Genomic DNA, 20,439 nt, shown 5'->3' with positions numbered 1-20,439 from the left:
CCACATGAGTGGCAGGGACCCAGGTACTTGAAATACGGCAGCTGGGACTTGAACCCAGGCACTCTGATATAAACATGCACTCCTTTTAATAACTGTGCCAAACTGCCATCCTGCAAAGTAGTTTTTAGCCAGAGAGAAGCCGGTCCACGTGCAGCTAAGGTTGGCCAACAAAACAAGTTGCCTTTGCCCATCACGGGTCATCTTGTGCAAGATTACATGAATGCCGGACAACGACTGCTGGGGTACCTGAGGTTTCACTTTGAAATCCCATGAGATGTTTTAAGGCCAGGCTGCAGTAGCCAAGTTCTCTGTTTCCTTGGAGAAGGAAGAGAGAGGAACACTTTGTTTTTCAGAGACACACTTTCATCCCGACAGGGGGGTGGAAAAAGTCTTTCTGCTTGGATTGGGCATCAAGTCCTGGCTTGTTGTCTGCCTCTTTCCATTCAGCATGCGAATGTGGACATTGTCATGTTAACTTTCTGGGTTGCAGCTTCCTCGTCCGCACCCTCCTCCATCATCCCACGGTGATTTTATGACTTGGAGGAAAGGAGTTCCTGGGTCTGGGTGCCTCTACTGCCTTTAGGAATTCCACTTCCCATCCAGCTCCCTGCATGTGGCCTGGGAAAGCGGTCGAGGACGGCCCAAGGCTTTGGGACCCTGCACCCGCGTGGGAGACCCGGAAGAGGAATTCATCTAATGGTGGCCCCACTAGAAAAGTGGCAGTTGTAGTGACTTCAGGACTGGACCACATGCTTAGCCTTGATGCTGCTGGTTGGCAATGCTGACACTGAAGCTGAGAGTGCACTTTGGTGGCGTCCCTTCCTCTGCCTGCACAGTGTGGTTGGTACAGCTCCCATTCCCTGGCCTCCCATATTCTTCCATGGTTTTTTAAGGAGCGTCACACAACAGGAGTGATCCTTCCACTAGAGGGCGCAATGGGAGCAAGCAAAGGACCATGGAGGAGGGAGCTTCAGAGGGGACAGTCCCAACACATTCTACAAGTGTGTATGTGAGTGTGTTGGGGTGGGGGTACTCTTCTTCTCCGACCAGAGATCTTCCTGTGTGGCCAGAAAGGGCAGGACTCAGACTGCATACCCGCTGTCCCAAGAGTGGTCTATCCTGCCCAGGTCCCTGGGCTGTCCTGCTGGCTTAGTTCTTCCACTTTGCCTTGGACTTTGGGACAACACCTGCCCTCGAGAGCAGGTCGGGACTCTGAACATTCGTGGTCCTGTCTCCAGGAGGATTCTGCAATGCTGGGGATGGAATTTCATTTTTCACAAGACCCTTCTCAGGACACGGGGGTAGCAGGGAAAGTGCAGGCTATGGCACAGGGAGAAAAGTCAGCCCCCTGGGCATCCTAGAAGTCACAGCCTGAGATATGCCTACCAAGAACCCAAACCTGAGCTTTCTCACCTGCTTCTTGTCCTCCAAGCAATGGTTCATTCGGCTTGGCTTATGGGAAGCCCTCTTGGTTAAATAAAAATGAATTTACTGGATTTATTTGGAATGTGGAATATCCCACTTTCAATTTAGGGTTTTTTGGGGGGGGGGGTTGGTTTTCCTTCATCTTCGCTTTATATTCCTTTAGGATCCGCTACGAAAGGTAGCTGTAGGTTTTCCATGAAAACACGAAGCTCCTCTCAAGGTACAAGGGAGGCGAACCATTAAATATAGCCAGGGAAGGAAGTGGACTGTTCAAAACAAAGGACGCACGAACCCAAACGTCCCATCCTGCCGAGGTCCCCAGGGTGTCCTGCTGGCTTAGTTCTTTCTGAACCCAGGCCAGCACTTCAGGGTTGGAGAGAGTGTGCACAGCCCAGGGCACCACCTCCCACTGTTTCTTGTGTTTTTCGCCCTACCCAGTGTGATGCACACGAAAGCCCTGGAAACACCTGAGCCAGGACAGCTGGGCTCTTTCTCCCCAGTGTCATCTGGGGGTAGGTGGGTGTGTGTCCTTGAGCCAATCATCTGACATTTAGGGCACTTAATTGAAGCGTGTGAACTGGATGGTCACAGAGACGCCTGTTAGCTTCTGGAGTCTAACAGTTACAAGGTCTTGCTTAAAAACTGGGAGGAAACCTGCATACCACATCGCTTAGGCTGGTAGAGCCCCTGTGTTTTTGGTTAGATGAGAGTTTGGGAGCTGAGGGACCAGGCCAGCTGGCTAATGGTTTCCATGGTATGCAAAGAGTCTTGTCCCCAAGAGAGAACTGGGAACCCTTCCTGGATGCTTGCCTCTCTCTCCTCCCTATTGGTCGGTGGTATTAAGTCAGACTCTCCTAATCTTTTTGTCTTAGAGGTTAGATGATGATGGTGATGATCCACACTCCTGGAGTGCCTAACTGAGGGATGTTGACTCTCCTAACAATTCCATTGGTTGCTTTCTCTTGTTGGCTAAATTTTACAGATGGGCAAGTGCAAACTCTAAGAGATTGAGTAGACCAGCCTAAGGTCCTAGATTTCCTAAGTGGCAGAGACAGGACTGAAAGCCAGGCAGTCTTTTTCTGGAGCCCAAGTACTTAATCCCTAAGCTGCATTAATTCATTCCCAGTTAGTGACATCACATCATTGTCCACTGGACTTCTTGAGCCCCGAGAAGGCCACAGCACTGAGCCAATATATACCCATAAAGTTGTAGTTAAGGTAATCCTCCTCAAGTCTTGGACCCAGGGGTTCCTTTTATCACACAGACTGCATTGCTTGGGTAAGACTGGGTCACCGTGTGTATGGGAATGACATGAGTGATTGACAGTGCTACAAAGTGAGAGAAAGGGTGGAAGGAAAGAAAACGAATTCTAGCTCTGGGCCCATCAGTGGTCCATGCTGACTGTATAGGCCACTCTTTTGATTCTGTTTTTATTTGCTCCAGTCTAATAAGCAGAGGCATCTCCACTTATAAGTGCTGGTGTCTCCTTTCAAGAAATCAGTGACTTGCATATATGTGATCATACAACGGGGCTTCAAGAAATTCAAGGGAAAAAAATTTTTATTTTTAATTCCATTATTTTCACAAATCTTTTAAAACCCTATCATGTGAATGTGTGTTGTGGGTGTCTATACACAGAATGAGGACAGAGGAGTAAAATTATAATATTGCCTTGCTGCTGTTTAGACACACTGGGATCAAATGATTTATCTGCATGCCCCACAAAAGGAGTGTGACAACTTTGTATGGAAGTAAACCATGGAAAAAGGAGAAAGAAAAAGCCAAATTGAGCAGTAGGCGCCAATTTCACGAACAGAACAATACAGATTGGTTTCGCTTTATGCTGCTGTGACCTAAATGGAAACTCATGATTGTCTTTAGAAAACTCCAACATCTGAGATCCTTACCTTGTTGAGAAAGAATAAGTCCCTTTTGCTCTTGAGGTAGTTGGACAGATTTCCATACTTGCAATATTCCACAATCACCATCAGAGGCCCTGCAGCCGACAAAACACAAGCTCAGCCACCCCTGGCCAGGGGGCCCCCTGGGGTCTAAAGCTTAGACTAGAAACAGGAGAAAATGAAGGTGGGGAGACAAGACGTGATCAGAGCACAGAGAGGGGCTGGGATAAAGAGGGTAGGGAGGAGACGTGGAAAAAGGACTCTGAGTTAAGGAGAAGCAAAAGCCGCTCTGGCCTGGGGGGAGAACAGGCCCTGGCATCCCTCTCTCTCCAGCAGCATGGCGGGCCTGCAGTCTGTCCTGGACTCTGCTGGCGGATTGAAAGCAGGCGACACTCCTACTTCCTCCCTAACTAGTGATGGTCTCAGACTTTGCAGGACACCCAGCTGTCCAGTGCCACCCTTACAGCCTGGATCCAGAAAGAGGGAACAAAGGAGGATGTCACTGCTCTGGGAAACTGTGACTACCAGAGCTCAGTGTTCACACAGGTGCACATGCCAGCCTCTTTGATCCTCTCCCTTCCCTACGGGCAAATCGTTCTGAGCTTTAAGGCTGCCCGTGACTTGCCAGCCCTGGGTCTAAGAGAAGCGAGAGGATGGTGAAGGAAGGCCAGTTGGATTGCACATCCCCTGTGGGCCCTGAATATGCCTCTCTTCTGCTGTGTACTGCCCCCATAGCGTATCACTTCACGGTCAAAGCACACATGACCCTGAAGTTACTTCCCCGAGCCATGCCAACTGCATGCCCAAGTCTCAGGTGCAGAAGGAATCAAGCACCTTATTTCTTTGGGTTTCATGAAGTTGGGGTTTGTCCTGATGGATTGCTTTTATGTAACTGTAAGAACTTCACTGGTTTTTACATGTGCTACAAATGTTGACAGCACCTCTCCTCCCTCAGGATTCTAGAATGGAAATTGCTCTCAGAGCCATGATGGGAGTGAGCAGAGCAGGTTTGGCATCCACCTGGGATCCAGCAACTGCCCTCAGGTGCCCATATCTCCTAGGCAGCCAGAGGGATGAGTGGGCTCTTTAGCTCTGGTCTATTTGCAGGTGTAAAGTTGAAGCACAGAGAAGCAAGTTACCACAGCAGAGAACTTGAGAAGTTCGTCAAGGGGTAACGGGAGAAGGAGGTGGGGCTCTGTCTAAGTTTCTGGGACCCCTTCTGAGAGCAGCCTTGACCTCAGAGCAGGCAGTTTTTTTTTTTTTCTTCACATCCTCTTTCTTTAAGCTTCAAGCATCAACTGCCCATCTATATCCAAGCGCTAGCCTTGCCATGGAAAAGGAAAGCAAAGGCCTGTGGGGTCAGCCTGCAGTCCTAAGACACAGCTCCCTGCTTTGCACTTGTCTCAAGGAATACAGTTGGACCTGGTTAGTACTTGGATGGGAATACAGCCTGTCCATAATGTGGAGTTGATAGGAAGGGCCATTGGGGCTGTTCCGACCATCCCCCACTCCTGCCATCCCACCAGTGGTGACTCAGGCACTCAGAGGAAGTATTGAGGAATGTGCCATCTTTTACATGTGTTCTTTAGTTCTGGTCACACTCCCTCCCAAGTCATCCTGAGAGAGAGAGAGAGAGAGAGAGAGAGAGATGCCCTTCACTAGACCTGTAGTCTGTGGGAAGGAGCTGGATGCTAGAGATGGCCTCTCTGAGTGGGGCCCAGTCGGGGACAGAGCCCTCCTCTTTACCTCCTTGCTTGGTGCATGCTCCCAGCAGGTTAACCACGTTCAGATGGTGACCGATGTGGGTCAAGATCTTGAGCTCGGTCATCAAAGCTTTGTATTCACTGGCCGTGGCTCCCTCTGTGTGAGAAGCGAGGCAGAGTCAGGGTGGTGGCACAGTAGGCTGCTTTCCCACAGGGGCGGTATTCCTGCCCTCTCTGTGTGCCAGGGCTCAGCCTGTGGCTTCACTGACTTCCCCACATTTTGCAGAAAGGCCAGGCCTCCAGGCTGTTTTCCTTACTCCTCCTCTCCTGAGCCAAGATCCTTTGAATTACAGTAAGGCCCGGTGTAGTGCTGGGGTTAGTCATTGGACACTTCCGCTTGGTGGACCCAGTTCTGTGCAGCAACACACTGACTCAGAGCTGGGCATGGCCTTCCAAAGGCTTCCCTTCTGGCATAACCAGGTGCACAAGGGCAGGAGAGGCACCCCCCACTTCCCACCCCCATTTTCCACTCTGTTCCCCTAGAGAGTCCCAAGGAAGGAGCCGGGGGCTCAGCCAGGGCAGAATGGCTGCTTCTGTAAACATTGTTGCAGCATGTTATTTTTTCCTGTGCCCTCCTCCTCCCTGGAGTTCACAGGGTTATCTGGGGTTGGGAGAACCCACAGTATCTGGCTCCAGCATCATGCTTAGAGATAAACGACACCAGTCCAGGAATGAAGAGTCTTCTGCCTAAATGTGCTTATTCGTATTGGGTCATGCCTAAGGTGTGAACATTTTAGAAAATACTTTTTGAAACAGAAGGGTCAAACAGTCTTACTGGAAAGCAGCCTGACAATGTGGGTTGGAGTAGAAATCTACGGAGTGGAACAGGATCTCGTGCAAAAATAAGTGCCCTTCCAGTCCATTGACCTTCCTCCAGGCAACCCCTGTCAGCTTTTTCTATGCCCTATAACATAAAGTACCCAAGAAAGGTTGGTTTTGAAGGAAACCATATTGGCATGCAAATGCATGTTCAAATTTTATGTTTTCCACTTTCAATATATGGGAGATTTTTTTCAGTCGTTGAAATCGGTTGATGATACTCCTGATATCGGGACTGGCTACAGCTGTTTGGCTGGTACAGATCATCTGTAATAGACAGGATGTGCGTACTTTCTGCACTTCTGCAAGTGTTTCCGTAGGACAGTATATTGGAAATGGGTCAAAGGTATGTGTAGTTAATGTTGGGTTGGATGTTGACATGGGATTTCATATGCACACATTATTTTCTAATAATAACCAAGTAAACTCCAGAAGCTTCCCTATGGAGTTGTGGTCGGCTCAGAGTAGATGCCAAACAAATATTTTTGGAGAACGATACACTATGCTGCTTCCTTTCATGTCAGACATGGATTTTAGGTCCAAAAAAGTTATGGATGCTGCTCAAAGAGCCTTTGACATGGCTTTGATTCATGGTCTTGGTTTGACATTCTGCCTTTGCGATTTCTCCCAGACATTATAGAATGGGTTATTTGGCAGTTCTGTTGTTGGTTTTTTTTTTTTTTAATCTCAATTCAGGCTGATGACTTATCCAAAGATGTGTATTTATAAAAATTGTACACACAATTTCTCTGCTACAGAGCAAAGGTGTGATGAATTCTTTCAGAAAAAAGCAACCCAAGTCAGAATCATCTCAGTTCCGACTCGTCAGACCCTTATGCAGCGCAGAGGGAAAACCAGGCACTGTTGGCTGACATTGTTCCTTTCTAGACAGGGGCACAGGTGGAAACTTGGACGCAGAGCAGGCTAGCACAAACACCAGCCGTGCCTCTCCAACATGCAGCACGGGCGGTAAGCAGGGAAATGGGTCCCGCTGGGAGCACAGACATGTCCACGTTCAGCTCAGCCTCATCTCTGCACTGGGCATTGGTTGCCTCCCTTGGGCATGCCAGTGTGAGTTCTGGGCTCTGGAGCAGGGGCCAATTCCAGACAAGGTCCCTGCAGTCCCTCTTGCACAGACTGTGGGCTGGGGAAAAAAGCTGGAAGACTTGTACACTAACCTTTATGTGCACAGAGAGCAGAAGTGTGGCCTCGCCAGAATATGTTCTCCTTGGTAAACTGGGGATGACCATAGCTCTCTCACACAGCTCACTGAGAGACAATGAGAAGGCAGATGTGGGCTGTTCAAACAGCCTAGGGCTCTCTCATAAAAAATGTGTGACTATGTTTTCTTTCTTTCTTTTCTGGATCGAGGGCTGGGCTGGGGGTGCTATGCCAAGTTCTCTCACAGAAATGGATCATCCATCTTGAATGAAAGCCCCAGTTTGTGGCTGAAAACTCTGCCCCAGCGGCTTTCTGAATAGAACTGTTAAATTCTCCCTCAAGGGCCCGTTGCCGTGACCGCGCGGCTAAAGGCTTCACGTTGAACTAAGTGGGATCCCACATGGGCACCGGTTCTAATCCCAGCAGCCCCACTTCCCATCCAGCTCCCTGCTTGTGGCCTGGGAAAGCAGTCAAGGACAGTGCAAAGCCTTGAGACCCTGCACCTGCGTGGGAGACCCAGGAGAGCTCCTGGCTCCTGGATTCGAATTGGTCACTTGAGGAATAAATCAACGGACAGAAGATATTTCTCTGTCTCTCCTCCTCTCTCTATATATTTGACTTTGCAATAAAATTAAATACATCTTTTTTTTTTTTCTAGGTTCTCTCAAGCGCTGTCAGTCCTGCCTTTCTGAGGTGGCTTGTTGAGGTGGAAGCGTATGTGACAGGTGTGTGAAATGGTGACGATAGCACTACAGAAGGATGGGAACTTGAAAGTTTCCTTAAGCACATGGCACCTTCCCCAGGAGTCTGCGCTAGGTACCTGACAGTGGTTCTTTCCCTCTTCTTTGAGAATCCTAAAACAAATGGAATAGCATAAAATCTAGACCTGAAAAGGGCTGTACTGAAATGCAGCTTTGAATCCTATTTTCCATGACGTTTTGAACTGCACTCACATGAATGCTGGAGATCTTAGGTTTTTGGACTTTCCCCTGCTTTTTCTTTTTTTTCCCAGTCTGTCAGGGTGGTAGTCATGACTCATTGTGGGATTTGGCTTCGTCGCCCGGTATTTCACCCAGTGGCGCTATCTTTCAATGCTAGAAAGCTCATTTGGCTTTTGTAGTTTCTTAAAGAGGAAATGTTTTATGGTTGGGGTTTGCCAGTTTAAAATCATGTAGCTTGCTGATCAGCTAAGTTGTCCTAGCTGTCTCACTTTACAATTAGGTCAAGGACAAGCTACACCTTTGGGATTTGTGATATGCGGCAAATTTACCATTATGGTGTCAGAGTGGATCATGTCAAAAACTTGGTACCCACAGCTACAGTGGGCTGAAGTCCTTGGCAGTGTAGAGTTTGAGAAGAAAAGGACCTTGGAGGTGACAGGGCTCATGTTCCCATGGAAATGCTGGATCGCTCCATTGATAAGGTTTATTCTGAGCCCATACAGGCTGGTCTCATGGGAAATTCCTGTGCAAAGGGACTTACAGCAGTAGACACACGTGATGCGAAAACAGCAGGAACAGCTTGCGTCTCCTTCCACCACGGCCACCGTGGGCTGCCGTGCAGGGAACGCCCAATGGGGAGGGGTCAGCGGAACACCAACCTGCAGCACGCATACCTTTCAGCATTTTCACAGCCACCGTCCGGCACGTGGGAGATTTCTTAATGCCAAAAGCAGATGCTTGAACCACTTTCCCAAAAGCCCCTCTACCCAACGATTTGCCTACAAGGAAAAGAAGACATTGGTTTGTTTGCTGAGTCAGCAGGGCGAGTTCAGGTCTTTTTCACAGGAAGGAAATGCCTTTTCCTAGAGGCATGTGGCTTTGAATCGATCTCCAGTGAACACAGTGACACATTGCTCCAGTCTTCTCCCCGCCCCCCGTCCCCAGCTCTTTATTGTGGAGGTCCCCACTTCCTTTGGAGGGTGGCTGGGTCCCTAGAAGGCATTCTGTGAAGGTAGAAAGTTCCCTAGGGGAGGGGTTCCGAGATTCTGGGTGGTCTCGCTATTGTTTAATAACATGATTAGCAAGAGGGCCTCCCTGGCATTTCAACCTAATGCTTTTTCTAGCCACTTAAGGTCATTTCTTCTCATGCGTTTTCAGCTAAAAAAAGGAATAGAGAATGGTGGTTTCTGCTCTGGGTTATAATAATGCTTCATAATTCAGTAATAATTGCTAAGCCATTTCTCAAACTTTCCTGCCAGACCAAGTATCTCCCATTTCTCCACAATTTCCACATAATCTCTACAATGATTATAAATCCTTGTGGTCCAGCACGTGAGCCCGTCGACCACTGGTAGTAATTTGTTTCAACCCCAGAGCGGTGGTTGCCAAATGCAATCACAAAACAAGATGTCCTTCACGGTGCCCGTTAGGGAATGCTATCATGACTGTTGACACAGTTCCTTCCCCTCCCTCAGATGAGCCAATCTGGTTTGCAGGAATAGAGATTCCATCTGAATTTTCCCAGTTCTTTCCCACCACCTGTTGGACAGAGCCCCTAAATGGGGGCTTCAGCAGACACCTGGAAGATGGAATTAAAATTCAGTGTATTTTGGTTTCAATATACAGTAGGCTTTAAAAAAAAAAACTCGTGAATGGAGGGGCTGGTGCTGGCATCCCATATGAGTGCTGGTTTGTATTCCAGCTGTTTCGTTTTTAATCAAACTCATCGGGAAAGCAATGGAGGATGGCCCAAACTCTTGGACCCTTACAGCCACGTGGGAGACCTAGAAGAAGTTCCTGGCTCCTAGGTTCAGACAAACCTAGCTCTGGCTGTGACTTCCACAGCAGATGGAAGATTGGTCTCTCTCTGTTTCTTCCTCTCTTCCTCTCTCTGTAACTCTGCTTTTCAAATGAACAAACACATCTATCCATCTGTCTTTCTTTTTAGTCCTACTTCTCCACCATTTTTTTTTTTGAAGCAGCCCTGTATAAACAATATCAAACACCACCGGCTCAAAATACATCCTCACGATCAAGGAGCAATTTACCACAACTCCTTCTTTTCAAGTAGGTCTTCTTTGTTAGACAGCTTGGGTAGCACGCCTTCAGAGAGCTAACCTTTCTTCCTCCCTTCTTCATCCTCTTATCCCTTTACCCCAAAGACCGTTATTTGTTTTTATTTTTCATGATCCAGTTCCATAGGCTCGGGGGTTTCCCCTTCCACTTTCCCTGTTTCCCTTCTCCCCCAGCTGCTTTCCCCTTGGATTATTACGGTAGTACAGTCCATCAGCAAATCCTTCCATTTCAGTGTATCATGACATTGTAGGTACAGACAACATAGAAAGTCCAGCATCCTATTGCCAAGATATAGTTAACAGTTTCATTGGGAGTTCTTCTTTTATTCGGGAGTAGAGATGCATACCATAATGTATCTTCTCCTTTTGGTATAATAGCCTCCATTATACAGTTCCTCTAGGTGAATATCTGCGTATATATGTGTGTGTGTTTACCTATATATCTATTGAATTTTCTTATCCAGCATGTTGGCTCAACTGGCTAGTCCTCCCCCTTGCAAGCATTGGGATCTCATATGGGTGCTGTTTGTGTCCTGGCTGCTCCACTTCCCATCCAGCTCCTTGCTTGTGACCTGGGAAGGCAGTGGAGGGTGGTCCAAAGTCCTGGGACCCTGCATCCAAACGGGAGATGCAGAAGAAGCTCCTGACTTCTGGCTTCAGATCGGCTCAACTCTGGCCACTGCAGCCATTTGGAGAGTGAACCAGCAGATGGAGGATCTTTCTCTCTGTCTCTCCTTCTCTTCATAAATCTGATTTTCCAATTAAAAAAATCTTTTTAAAAAGTAGGAAATAAAATGTTTTGTAGTGTCTGTTAGGTAGCTTTCTTGATTCCTCATCATATTGGAACCTTGATCATTTTTTGCCCAATGATAAAATCGTCTTTGCCGAGCCGCTGACTAAGGTCTTCACCCCCTGCCCTGCCCCCTGGCCTGCAGGACAGGTGCGGCAAGGAGTCCCTGACCAGCATGACACTGAGTCCCTCCATCCCTGTACATTGGTTGGCCTAAGGTCTTAGGATCTTGCACCTGCATGGGAGACCCAGGAGAAGCTCCTGGCTCCTGGCTCCAGATCCGCTCAGCTCCGGCCAGTGTGGCCATTTAAAGAGTGAACCAGCGGATGGAAGATTTTTTTCCTTTCACTTCTTATCTCTATAAATCTGCCTTTCAGATGAAAATAAATAAATATTTAAAAAGAAATGGGGGCACTAGCACTGAAAGTTTATTCCCTACCTTGTTTAGGGCGAGAGGATGGTATCTTTCTTCCACAGTGTCTTCTGCCCTTACAGAGGAAGACTGCCCAGGGCCTGAGCAATCCTGGCATCACCTCCCCACACGGTACTCTGCGACCCTGGCCTGGCGGGGGCAATGGAATCCCTTCCCTGTGCACAGCATCCACCCCCACACATTCCCTCCTCAGCCGTCACAACACACTTTGTTTTAACAAGTGTCTGGGGACTTGGCTTCTATCAGTGAGAATAAACTGGTTCTCACTTGGCTTTTCATTTATTCTCTTGGAAGCCGACTGCTACCTCATAAAACAGCATGAAGTCATTACGGGCTCTTTAATCATGGGAGGGTTGGAGTCCTTTGGCAGATCCAGGTCCGTGATGGTTCCAGTGGCAGGCACACTGAGCTGGGGTTGACCTCCCCTGATCCTCCAGCCCCCACCCCCAGACTCTTCTGTCTGGTGCTGCCTGGAAGGACTCGAAGTGGCTGGAAAATATGCGAGGTCACTGCCATACAATGCAAGGATATTACCACCTCCCCACCCCCCCCACCCCCAGGAAGGAGTTGGGGGGAGCCAGAGGCAGCAGCCACAGTCCAGGCAGTATCCATTTGCCAAATTCTAGACTGCTGGCGAAGTTTCCTTTATTACCGACTTCTGACTTCAAATTATTTCCCATTAAAAAGATGCAATGCCAGGCACTACCCTAACCTCTGCGACAAAGTTCCGGGCAGTGGCAGGGTAGGGGTGAGGGTGTTCATTTCCTTCCTTCCCACAGGGTTAGTGAAGAATCACAATGGGAAACCCAAACCAGCTTGCTTTCATTCCTGCATTTTAGAGATTTCAATGGTAGTGACATCTTTGCCCCAAGCTCCAACTACATCCATCCCTTAAGTTCTGCAACTGCCGACTTGCCTCACAGAGCGAGGGCTGCCATCAGATGCCCTCCGTGACTCTGCCCATCCACCTAGCCTTTCCTGCCACCTTTCTTGGTTACTTGTACTTGCTGGCCATGAGCTCAAAGGACTGTCGTTGATCCTGCTCCCATGACACAGCACATTCGAGCCTCCATACTCCCACACGAGCAGGAGGAACATCGGGCCTGCTGGGCAACCACCCTGGAACACCAAGTCTGCAGACTGGACAGCCTCCCTCACCCATCAGAGACACTCCAGCAGACACCAGCCTCAAGCTGGAGTGTGTCGTCCCCTCCAGGAGCTCCGAGGATTTGGAGAGAAGGCTGAGCCATTGTTCTCACTTTTGCAGGATCACTAATGTTCTAGGAAATACTCAAGTTCTCCCTTTTAGGGATCACTAAAGTTTTAGGGAATAGCGAGGGACAAGCAGGTGCAGCTCACACGTTCTCTACCGGAAGAAGACACACCTTTAACGCTGACGGCTAAGGCTGGAAAGCAACGTAGTCTGAGAATGACTGATGATGGTGGAAAAGTGATCCCATGGGCCCTGTCACTGTTGGACTGGGCTAGCTGCCAGAGAACTGGGACTTGCAGAAGGAACTCATCCAGCATGTCACCTGTGCATCAGCACTCGAAATGTGGTGGCCATCCTTCCTCCTCCTCCTCCTCCCCTGCCCCACCATCACCAGCCATCACGGACTTTCTCCCTCCTCTCCAGCTTTTAATGACATCCACGCTTTTTGCTCTCAGGCCAAACAGGACGTAACTGCCAGGGCCAGATCTTTCATCAAGGAATCGGAATCACATCAAGGATGCGCACCATGTCCCCTCCCCCTCCACACACACTCCAGCATGGTTTGCGTGTGCTGTTGAACTTGGAACCACAAGCCCTTCACACTGAGAGGACGGGCTCCAGGGACATGAGATCCACAGTCTGTTTTCCTACTTCCGACCACTAATGACTTTGGCATACATAGGAAGCAGTGGAAAACACAGAAACCACAACCCGAAGGCTTTTAGGTAGGAGTCATCGAGGCTCCCGTTATTTTGTAGCCCCGTGGGCTGGAGGTTAATTTGCACTGTGACATGTGGGTTGGAGGAACCAGAGCAGGATAGAAGTTCATTTGCCTGCTACTTACAGCATCTCCACTACCTAGAAAATAACAGTTTTCACTACAAAAATGAAACCCTTAGGGGACTTCGGGCATTCCTAACACCCTGGGGAGCCCAAACCAGTAAATCATAGATTTGTGCAGAGGAAACTTTTGACTCACAATTTTGAAGAGCAAAGTTTCCACAAACATGTGATGCTTTACTGTTCCCCACCACCCTGGGTGACAACAATGTCACTGTTTATGAGTGCCCAGAATTGGAAGGCTCCTGTTGGAAGGACTTTCTATCCCTCCCATTTCACTCTCATCTACTTTGGCATCTGTCTCCAGATGGAATCCTCTGAGGGAAGACACTTGAGCTCTTTTATATCCCCAGGGCTTCAGCCAGGCCTGCTGTCAACAGGTGTTGAGGTGCTTAATAACTATCGCGTAAACAGACAGATGCCACTGTGTCACCTGCCCTGTTGTTGCAGCATTCCTTAAAGTTATCTACCTAATGTCCACCCCACCCACTGGTTTCTGAGCATCTGGTTTTCTTTTGCACCCTTCAGGGCACAGTACATAGGAGATACATCACCCAATTTGAGTCTCTCCCGGGCAAACTCCCACTTGCTGGCGTCGTAAGGGAGCCGTTCACACTGCTCGTCCAGGGGCACTTCATCTGGATCCATTATGATCGATAGGTAGTTGGTCTTTATTTCGGAAGACGACTAAGAAATAAAGAGAGCTTCAGGTCACCAAGAAGAAAAATGACTTTGTTATTATTATTATTTGAATCTCAGAGTCAGGGAAACAGAGAGAGAGAGAGAGAGAGAGAGAGAGAGAGAGAGAGAATATTAACCACCCACTGGTTTACTCGCGTTCGCTAGGGCTTGAGTGGGCCAAAGCTGGAAACCAGGACCTCAATTCAGGGACTTCATGGTATCAGCAGGCACTCAATGACTTGAGCCATCACTGTTGCCTCCCGGGGTCTGAATTAAGCGGGATGCTGGAGTTAGGAGCCAGAGGTGGCGCTTTGGACCCAGGCATTCTGATGTGGGCTGCAGGTGTCTTAATTGGCATCTTAACCAATGAAGACAAGCACGTGCTAGGTCAGACATCCACTGAAAGGAGAAAACAACTTTTATGATCTCAGAAGTCCAAATCAAAACGAGGCTTGCCAACATCGGCTATTATTTCGGGTCCTTCAGCTGTAATAGCGTCCTTAGGAGCAGGAAGTGTGCCCCCTTCTGAGCACACCTCACCTGCTGGTGAGACTTCCACCCAACGAGTCCTTCCAATTCTCACACTGCGTTTGCAGAGCTAGCTCCATCATCCCATCTTGTACAGAACACGGAAATTCTCGAGTGGCTTTTTATGTGTTGTGATTGTTCCTTAACGATCATATGATGGTTTTGCTTAAAAAATGCCAAGTATTTGAGTAAAATCATTGTCAACAGTGACTTAGCAAGGATTTCCTATGTGCTAGCAGGAATGTCCATCCCAGATGGGTCAACACTGGGTGTGTTGTGGCTCCTCTGTTTCTACGAAGGACCAGAAGTCACAGAGTAAACCTAGGGTCCCCGGGGCAGCGAAAGGCACCTTTTGCATGAAGTGGTTAATCACTTAGAAGACCAGAATTGCCTCAGCTACCTGCCTATTAGAAACTTTTTTTTTTTTTCCTCCCCAAAGGATAAGGCATGCATATGTTACTAAGACACTCTCATGTTCTGGGTTCATTTAGCCATTTTTAGGATGTCAAGTGTGTAAGGCCGCATCTGCCTTGAAGTACTTGCTTCGTCATAGTCATGCAAATCAAGCTCAGAAAATAGTCTATATTTCAGGTCAGGGAAAACTCGGCTTACATTTAAGGTATTAGATTCACGTCCTGGTAATGGGCAAATTTCCAGAGCTGATGACTGCATATCTGTGGCCAGAGACAGCATCTTTCCCCATAGGCCTCTACGGACAGCAGCTATGTAAATTTCATTTAAATGAGGCTGGGAGGCCCTTCCTTTCCTGCTTATTCCCCAAACAGGTTCAGAGTTGGAGCTGAAAAGACAACCTCTCCCATGCACACCATTTCACACCCACCACATTCTTCGGCCTTTACTCACCCTGTGCTGGGGCTGTCACAGCCCACCTCATCCATCACTCGCAATCAGGCCCCTTCTCACAAAAATGATCATGAGAATGTGTGGAGAATTGCTCAAGACAGAAAATCTCACCACAGGGCTCCCCAAATAGGGTGAAATCCAAAGATAGGGAGTGTGCTGGTCACACATTGCATCTGCCATTGGTGTTCAATGAGAAGGACCCAACCTGGCAGAAACTTGTGTGTGTCTGTAAGCGGGGAGATGAATCTGAGACCCAGGGTGCCAGGAGTTCATGAGAAGCTGCCAGCATAGGTAGCCATGACTCAACTTTGCAGTGTCTTGTAGAACCAAGACCATGAGAAATGGTGCCCAATCCTCTAAGAGCCCTGGACGGCTGCAAGGAGCATGCTGGCTTTATGCAAGATGTACAGGGAAGTTGGCAGTGGGACTGGCAGAGGCAAAGACAGCCAGCCACTCCAGGTGTCACCAGGGAGTTTCATGGCTTCTCTCAAGGAGGACCAAGAGAGGAAACACCTCCCTGACCTTAAAGGAGGGCTTGGAGGATAAGAGGAGACTGACAGCCAGCAAATATTTATTCTCTCTGCTGACACTAACACTGAGCAGCCTGTTGCTGGGTGCTGGATATGAAGGCTGCACAGCTTACGTGCGCTGGAGCCCAAGCAAGGAGGCCACTCCCTGGCTCTGACTCACGGCTCAACTCCTGACCATATACATGACCTGGGCAAGCTGCTTAACCTCTTAAGCCAAGCATCCTTATCTGTCACATCATGACAGGCTTGTTGTGACTATCAAATGCAACAGCCCTTTTGTGGAGAGCTCTTAGACCAGAGCCTGGTATAAATGTTAGCTCTAATTATTGCCCTGCCCTGTTCAGGGTGGGCTGCAGAAGATAACACCCAGTCTTTATCAAGGAATTGACACTGTGGTTGGAGAAACCATATGCTTCTTGATGCCTTGTTTCTTTCTGCCTCTTACAGCCATTCCTTTCTGAATTCTATAGGCATTCTGTCTGCAACATAATTTTCTCATGCTCTCATCCTTTTTAAAAAAATAATATCAAATTTCACAGAAGTTTTAGAAATAGAATGGACTGTTCCCTTATGGACAGGAATTTGGTGCGGGGATTGAGACTCCCCTGGCTGGGACTGGTGTCTCGGTACAGTGGGTCATGCCAGTGCCTGCGGCGCTAGCATTCTATCTGGAAGCCAGTTTGTGTTCCGGCTACTCCATTTACCACCTGACTCCCTGCTAATGTACCTGGGAAGGCAGTGGAAGATGGCTCAAGTGCTTGCATCCCTGCCACCCATGTGGGAGACCTAGATAGAACTCTGTTTCCTGGCTTCATCTTTGGTCCAGTCCTGGCCATCATAGCCATCTGAGGAGTAAACCGGGGGGGTGGGCAATCTCTATTTCTCTGTCTCTCTGCTTCCCTCTGTCTTTGTTTCTCTCTCTGTAACTCTGCTTTTCAAACAAATAAATCATTTAAAAAAAGAGAGAGAGAGAGAGAGAGAAAGAAAAGGGGAATGAGGTCAACAGCTAATTGTCCACCTGCAAGTGCCAGCCAGCATACCATAAGGGTGTTGGTTTGTATCCCAGCTGTTCTACTTCCCATCTAGCTCCCTGTTTATGGTGAGGGAAAGCAATGGAGGATGGTCCAAAGCCTTGGGATCTTGCATTCACATGGGAGACCCAGAGGGAACTGCTGGCTCCTGGCTTCAGAGTGGTGCAGCTCTGGCCATTGCAGCCATTTGGGGAGTGAACCAGAGGATGGAAGATTTTTCTATCTTTCTCCCTATAAGTCTGCTTTTCCAATAAAATAAAATCTCAGACAGAAAGAAAGAAAAATGAAGAAGAAATAGACTCAATTGGGGATGCCTATACATTGGAGTGCCTGGTTTGAGCTCCAGCTATTCTGCTTCCAATCCAACGTGGGACGCAGCAGATGACAGTTCCAAGTTCCGGGTCACTGCCACACACGTGGGAGACTTGGTCTGGGTTCTGGCTGTGGCCTGATGCAGCCCCAGCTCTTATGGCCATTTGGGGAGTGAACCCATGGACTGTTTCTGTGCCTCTGCCTTTCCAATGCAATGAAAATAAACAAACAAATAAAAGTCCTTAAAAAGAAGGGAACCACTTCCATCCAAGCTCAACCACCTTCCCAGCTCGCCGTGCCCTGCACCCCCGAGCGCTAAGTGACAGAGCCACGTCCTCAGTCCAGGACGTCGGAAGGGTCAGGGCGGCCTGTGTTTTTCTGCTTCTTTCCTTCCAGCTTTTAAAGTCTGTCTCAGGGCGGCTGTCCTCTGAAGTCCTTTTCCGTTCCTTCTCCTCCTTTGAACTCCCGCGGCCTTTGCATCCCCCATACACATCTGGCAAGTTCTGCTTTTTCCCTGTGTGATAGAAGCGACTCCCCTTTCCGACTCTATCACGTGAACCCGAGTCTCCAAAACCAGCCACTCTGCCTGGCACTGACATCGTGCGCATGGCACAGCACACGGCTGCCAGCCTGGCCTCTCAGCCCAGGGCTGTGAGGGACACCTTGCACATCCAATGGCAAACTGCTCCTTTCCCTCTCTGAGCTTCAGCTTCCCTTCTGGAAAAGGGGCACAATCATGCATCCAGCTCTTGCTGATCTGCGCAGGGTGATCTTAGATCACCTCCCCCAGACATGAGCTGACACATGAGTAATGGCAGACTCCTGGAAACTGGGCAGACCTCCTGGATGCATCTCAGATCCTGTGACTTCAGCCTCCTAATCATCTCCCTGTTCCAGCCATGGCTATCCTCACTTCTTGTTTGTATTGCCATAAATCCTCCTGCCAGATGCCCCTCTTTCCGTGCTTGCTCTCTGTGGTCCATCCCTCCACACCCAGCAGCAGCCAACATAACCTTTCCAGATGCACACCTCTGCCACACCCAATCCCTGACCACACCTCTGCTCTGTCTCCTTGCCCTCTGCAAGGCTGCTATGGCATTTATGAGGCACACTGAATTCCCCACCGGGGCCCATGGGACCTGCTTGGCTAACCTCTCTTGCAACCTTACTGTCTGAAGTGCTCCTTTCACTTCTCTCGCATCCTCCGTGGGCTCCCTACCCACTCCTCCCAGCCGCACAGGTGCCCTTCCCTCTGCTTACAACACCTGCCACTTCGTTATTCTTTAAAAATTATTTGTGTATGTTTAGCAGTAAGCATATTAGCCAAGTTTAACAAACAGGGTACACCTGACACCCCGGTCTGCAGCCAGATGGGAATTACTACAGAAATGGTTAAGGGCCCTCTACTACCGGCCCCCACCCCCACCTCCTAGGACATCATGGCTGGATGGTGGGCTTCCTGGGCATGCAATTCTTGAAATTCCTTCCAGAGTCTCATACCTCCCCCTCCACACACACACACACACACACACACACACACACACACACACACACTCGGTGTCCAATCACCCCCTTGGGAAGCTCCTGGTCAGCTAACGGTGTGCAGCGTGTTTTGGTTTTGTTTTGTTTTCATTTTACTTGGTAGACACAGATTTATCTTTGGATAGAGACAGATGGAGCAAGATCCTGTTTCCGTTTGTTCACTCCCTAAATGTGTCCCCAGCAGCCTGGGCTGGACCAGCCGAAGGCAGGAGCCAGGCATTCCATCTAGATCTACCACAGTGGTGGCAGAAATCCAAGTCCTTGGGTCACCACCTGTTGCCTCCTAGTGCACACATCAGTAGGAAGCTGCACTGCAAGTGGGGTAACTGTAACTTGAACTTAGACACTCTGAGATGGGATATGGGTATTTCAGGCAGAGACTTAAAGCAACAGTTGGACCAAATGCTGGCCCCCGAGATGTAACTGAAGTCTGCCTAGGTGGTTGATCAGAGCCAACCTCCTGCTCAGTCAGAACCTGCCAGCACTTCTTCTCTACTGTCACCAACGGGCCTGCACAGAGCCTGGCACTCCACACGGTGCAGGTTCAGAGTAAACCTCTGAAGCACGAGTGAATGGAGTAGCGGATGAATGAACGTTGTCTATTTCCATCGAATTTCCAAGAAACAGCTCATGTGACCAAACCTAAGTATAGAAATCTGATATCCTGAATTCCAAGCTGGACCTCAAATTCCAAAGAAGTTACTTTCATATAGGGCTCAGTATGAACATCGCCCTTCTTGGAATTCCCATAATGTGATCAGAGAGAAGTCAGGGTGCTTTTCCTCTTTAGTTCTTCACAGAGAGTGAAGTGAAACAAAAAAAAAAAAATGAGGATTTCACAGTTCCCATCCTGACTTTAAAGATTCTTATTTCATAGTTGATATTGAAAACATTTTTTTGTATTTCTGAGATGAATTCGTGTGTGCTTTTTCTTTTCCCCATGCCCCCACCCCCACTTGTAACTTATTTTCAGTGCTCACCACGTGACAGATAGGAATGAGCCAGAAGGAAGAGTGCTCACTGTAGATTTTACCAGAAAATTCTTTGGAGAGCAGCACAGAACTTTGTCTGGACCCTTACCCTTTTCAGCTTTCGGATAAAGAGAGTTAACAGGAGCCAGAAGAGGGTGGCCACCACACAGGTGCACGTCAGCGTGATCAGCTCCAGACTGGACTTGTCCGAAGTTCCTGGAGAGAGAAAAATCACCAAAACGTTGCTCAGAAACTTACACCTCTACTGTCAGGGAGGCTCAGGACCCCTTGGTGTTCTGTCTCCGTGATCCCAAGCTGTGGTGGCATTAGTCTTACATCATCTTACTTTCTGAGTTAGGCAAGCACACAACATTAGCCCAAAGCAACTCATACATCAATGAGAAAAACATTTTTGAGGATATTTTGCTGTTGGGTTTGCAAACTTTGTAAACCCAGAAATATTAAATTTAAAAAACATCAGAGGAGAAATTAAAAATAGGGGGAAAAATTAAGGCAGGAATAAAAGTCAAATAAAGTACTAAATCTGGAATATGTTAAATCTCCCTAATGGGTTTTAGGGAAAATTCTAAAGAAAAAAAAAAACGATGACATGAAAGT

At 48.4% G+C, this 20,439-nt stretch overlaps 1 protein-coding gene across 1 annotated transcript in view; it reads right to left on the bottom strand.

Annotated features, from left to right (window-relative positions):
* Nucleotides 1–20,439, bottom strand: part of FLT1 (fms related receptor tyrosine kinase 1) — a 168,141-nt gene that overhangs the window by 17,894 nt on the left and 129,808 nt on the right. The window contains exons 16-20 of the mRNA XM_040979849.1: nt 19,931–20,037; nt 13,917–14,049; nt 8,686–8,790; nt 5,074–5,187; nt 3,334–3,422 (exon numbers count right to left, since the gene is read on the bottom strand). Coding sequence (XP_040835783.1) covers nt 3,334–3,422; nt 5,074–5,187; nt 8,686–8,790; nt 13,917–14,049; nt 19,931–20,037 — 548 coding nt within the window. The remainder of the gene's footprint in view (nt 1–3,333; nt 3,423–5,073; nt 5,188–8,685; nt 8,791–13,916; nt 14,050–19,930; nt 20,038–20,439) is intronic.

Source organism: Ochotona curzoniae, unplaced genomic scaffold (genome assembly GCF_017591425.1).
Source record: "Ochotona curzoniae isolate NIBS_2020 unplaced genomic scaffold, NIBS_Ocur_1.0 contig_3332, whole genome shotgun sequence".
Classification (NCBI taxonomy): domain Eukaryota; kingdom Metazoa; phylum Chordata; class Mammalia; order Lagomorpha; family Ochotonidae; genus Ochotona; species Ochotona curzoniae.
This window is presented reverse-complemented; position numbering and strand designations above follow the sequence as displayed.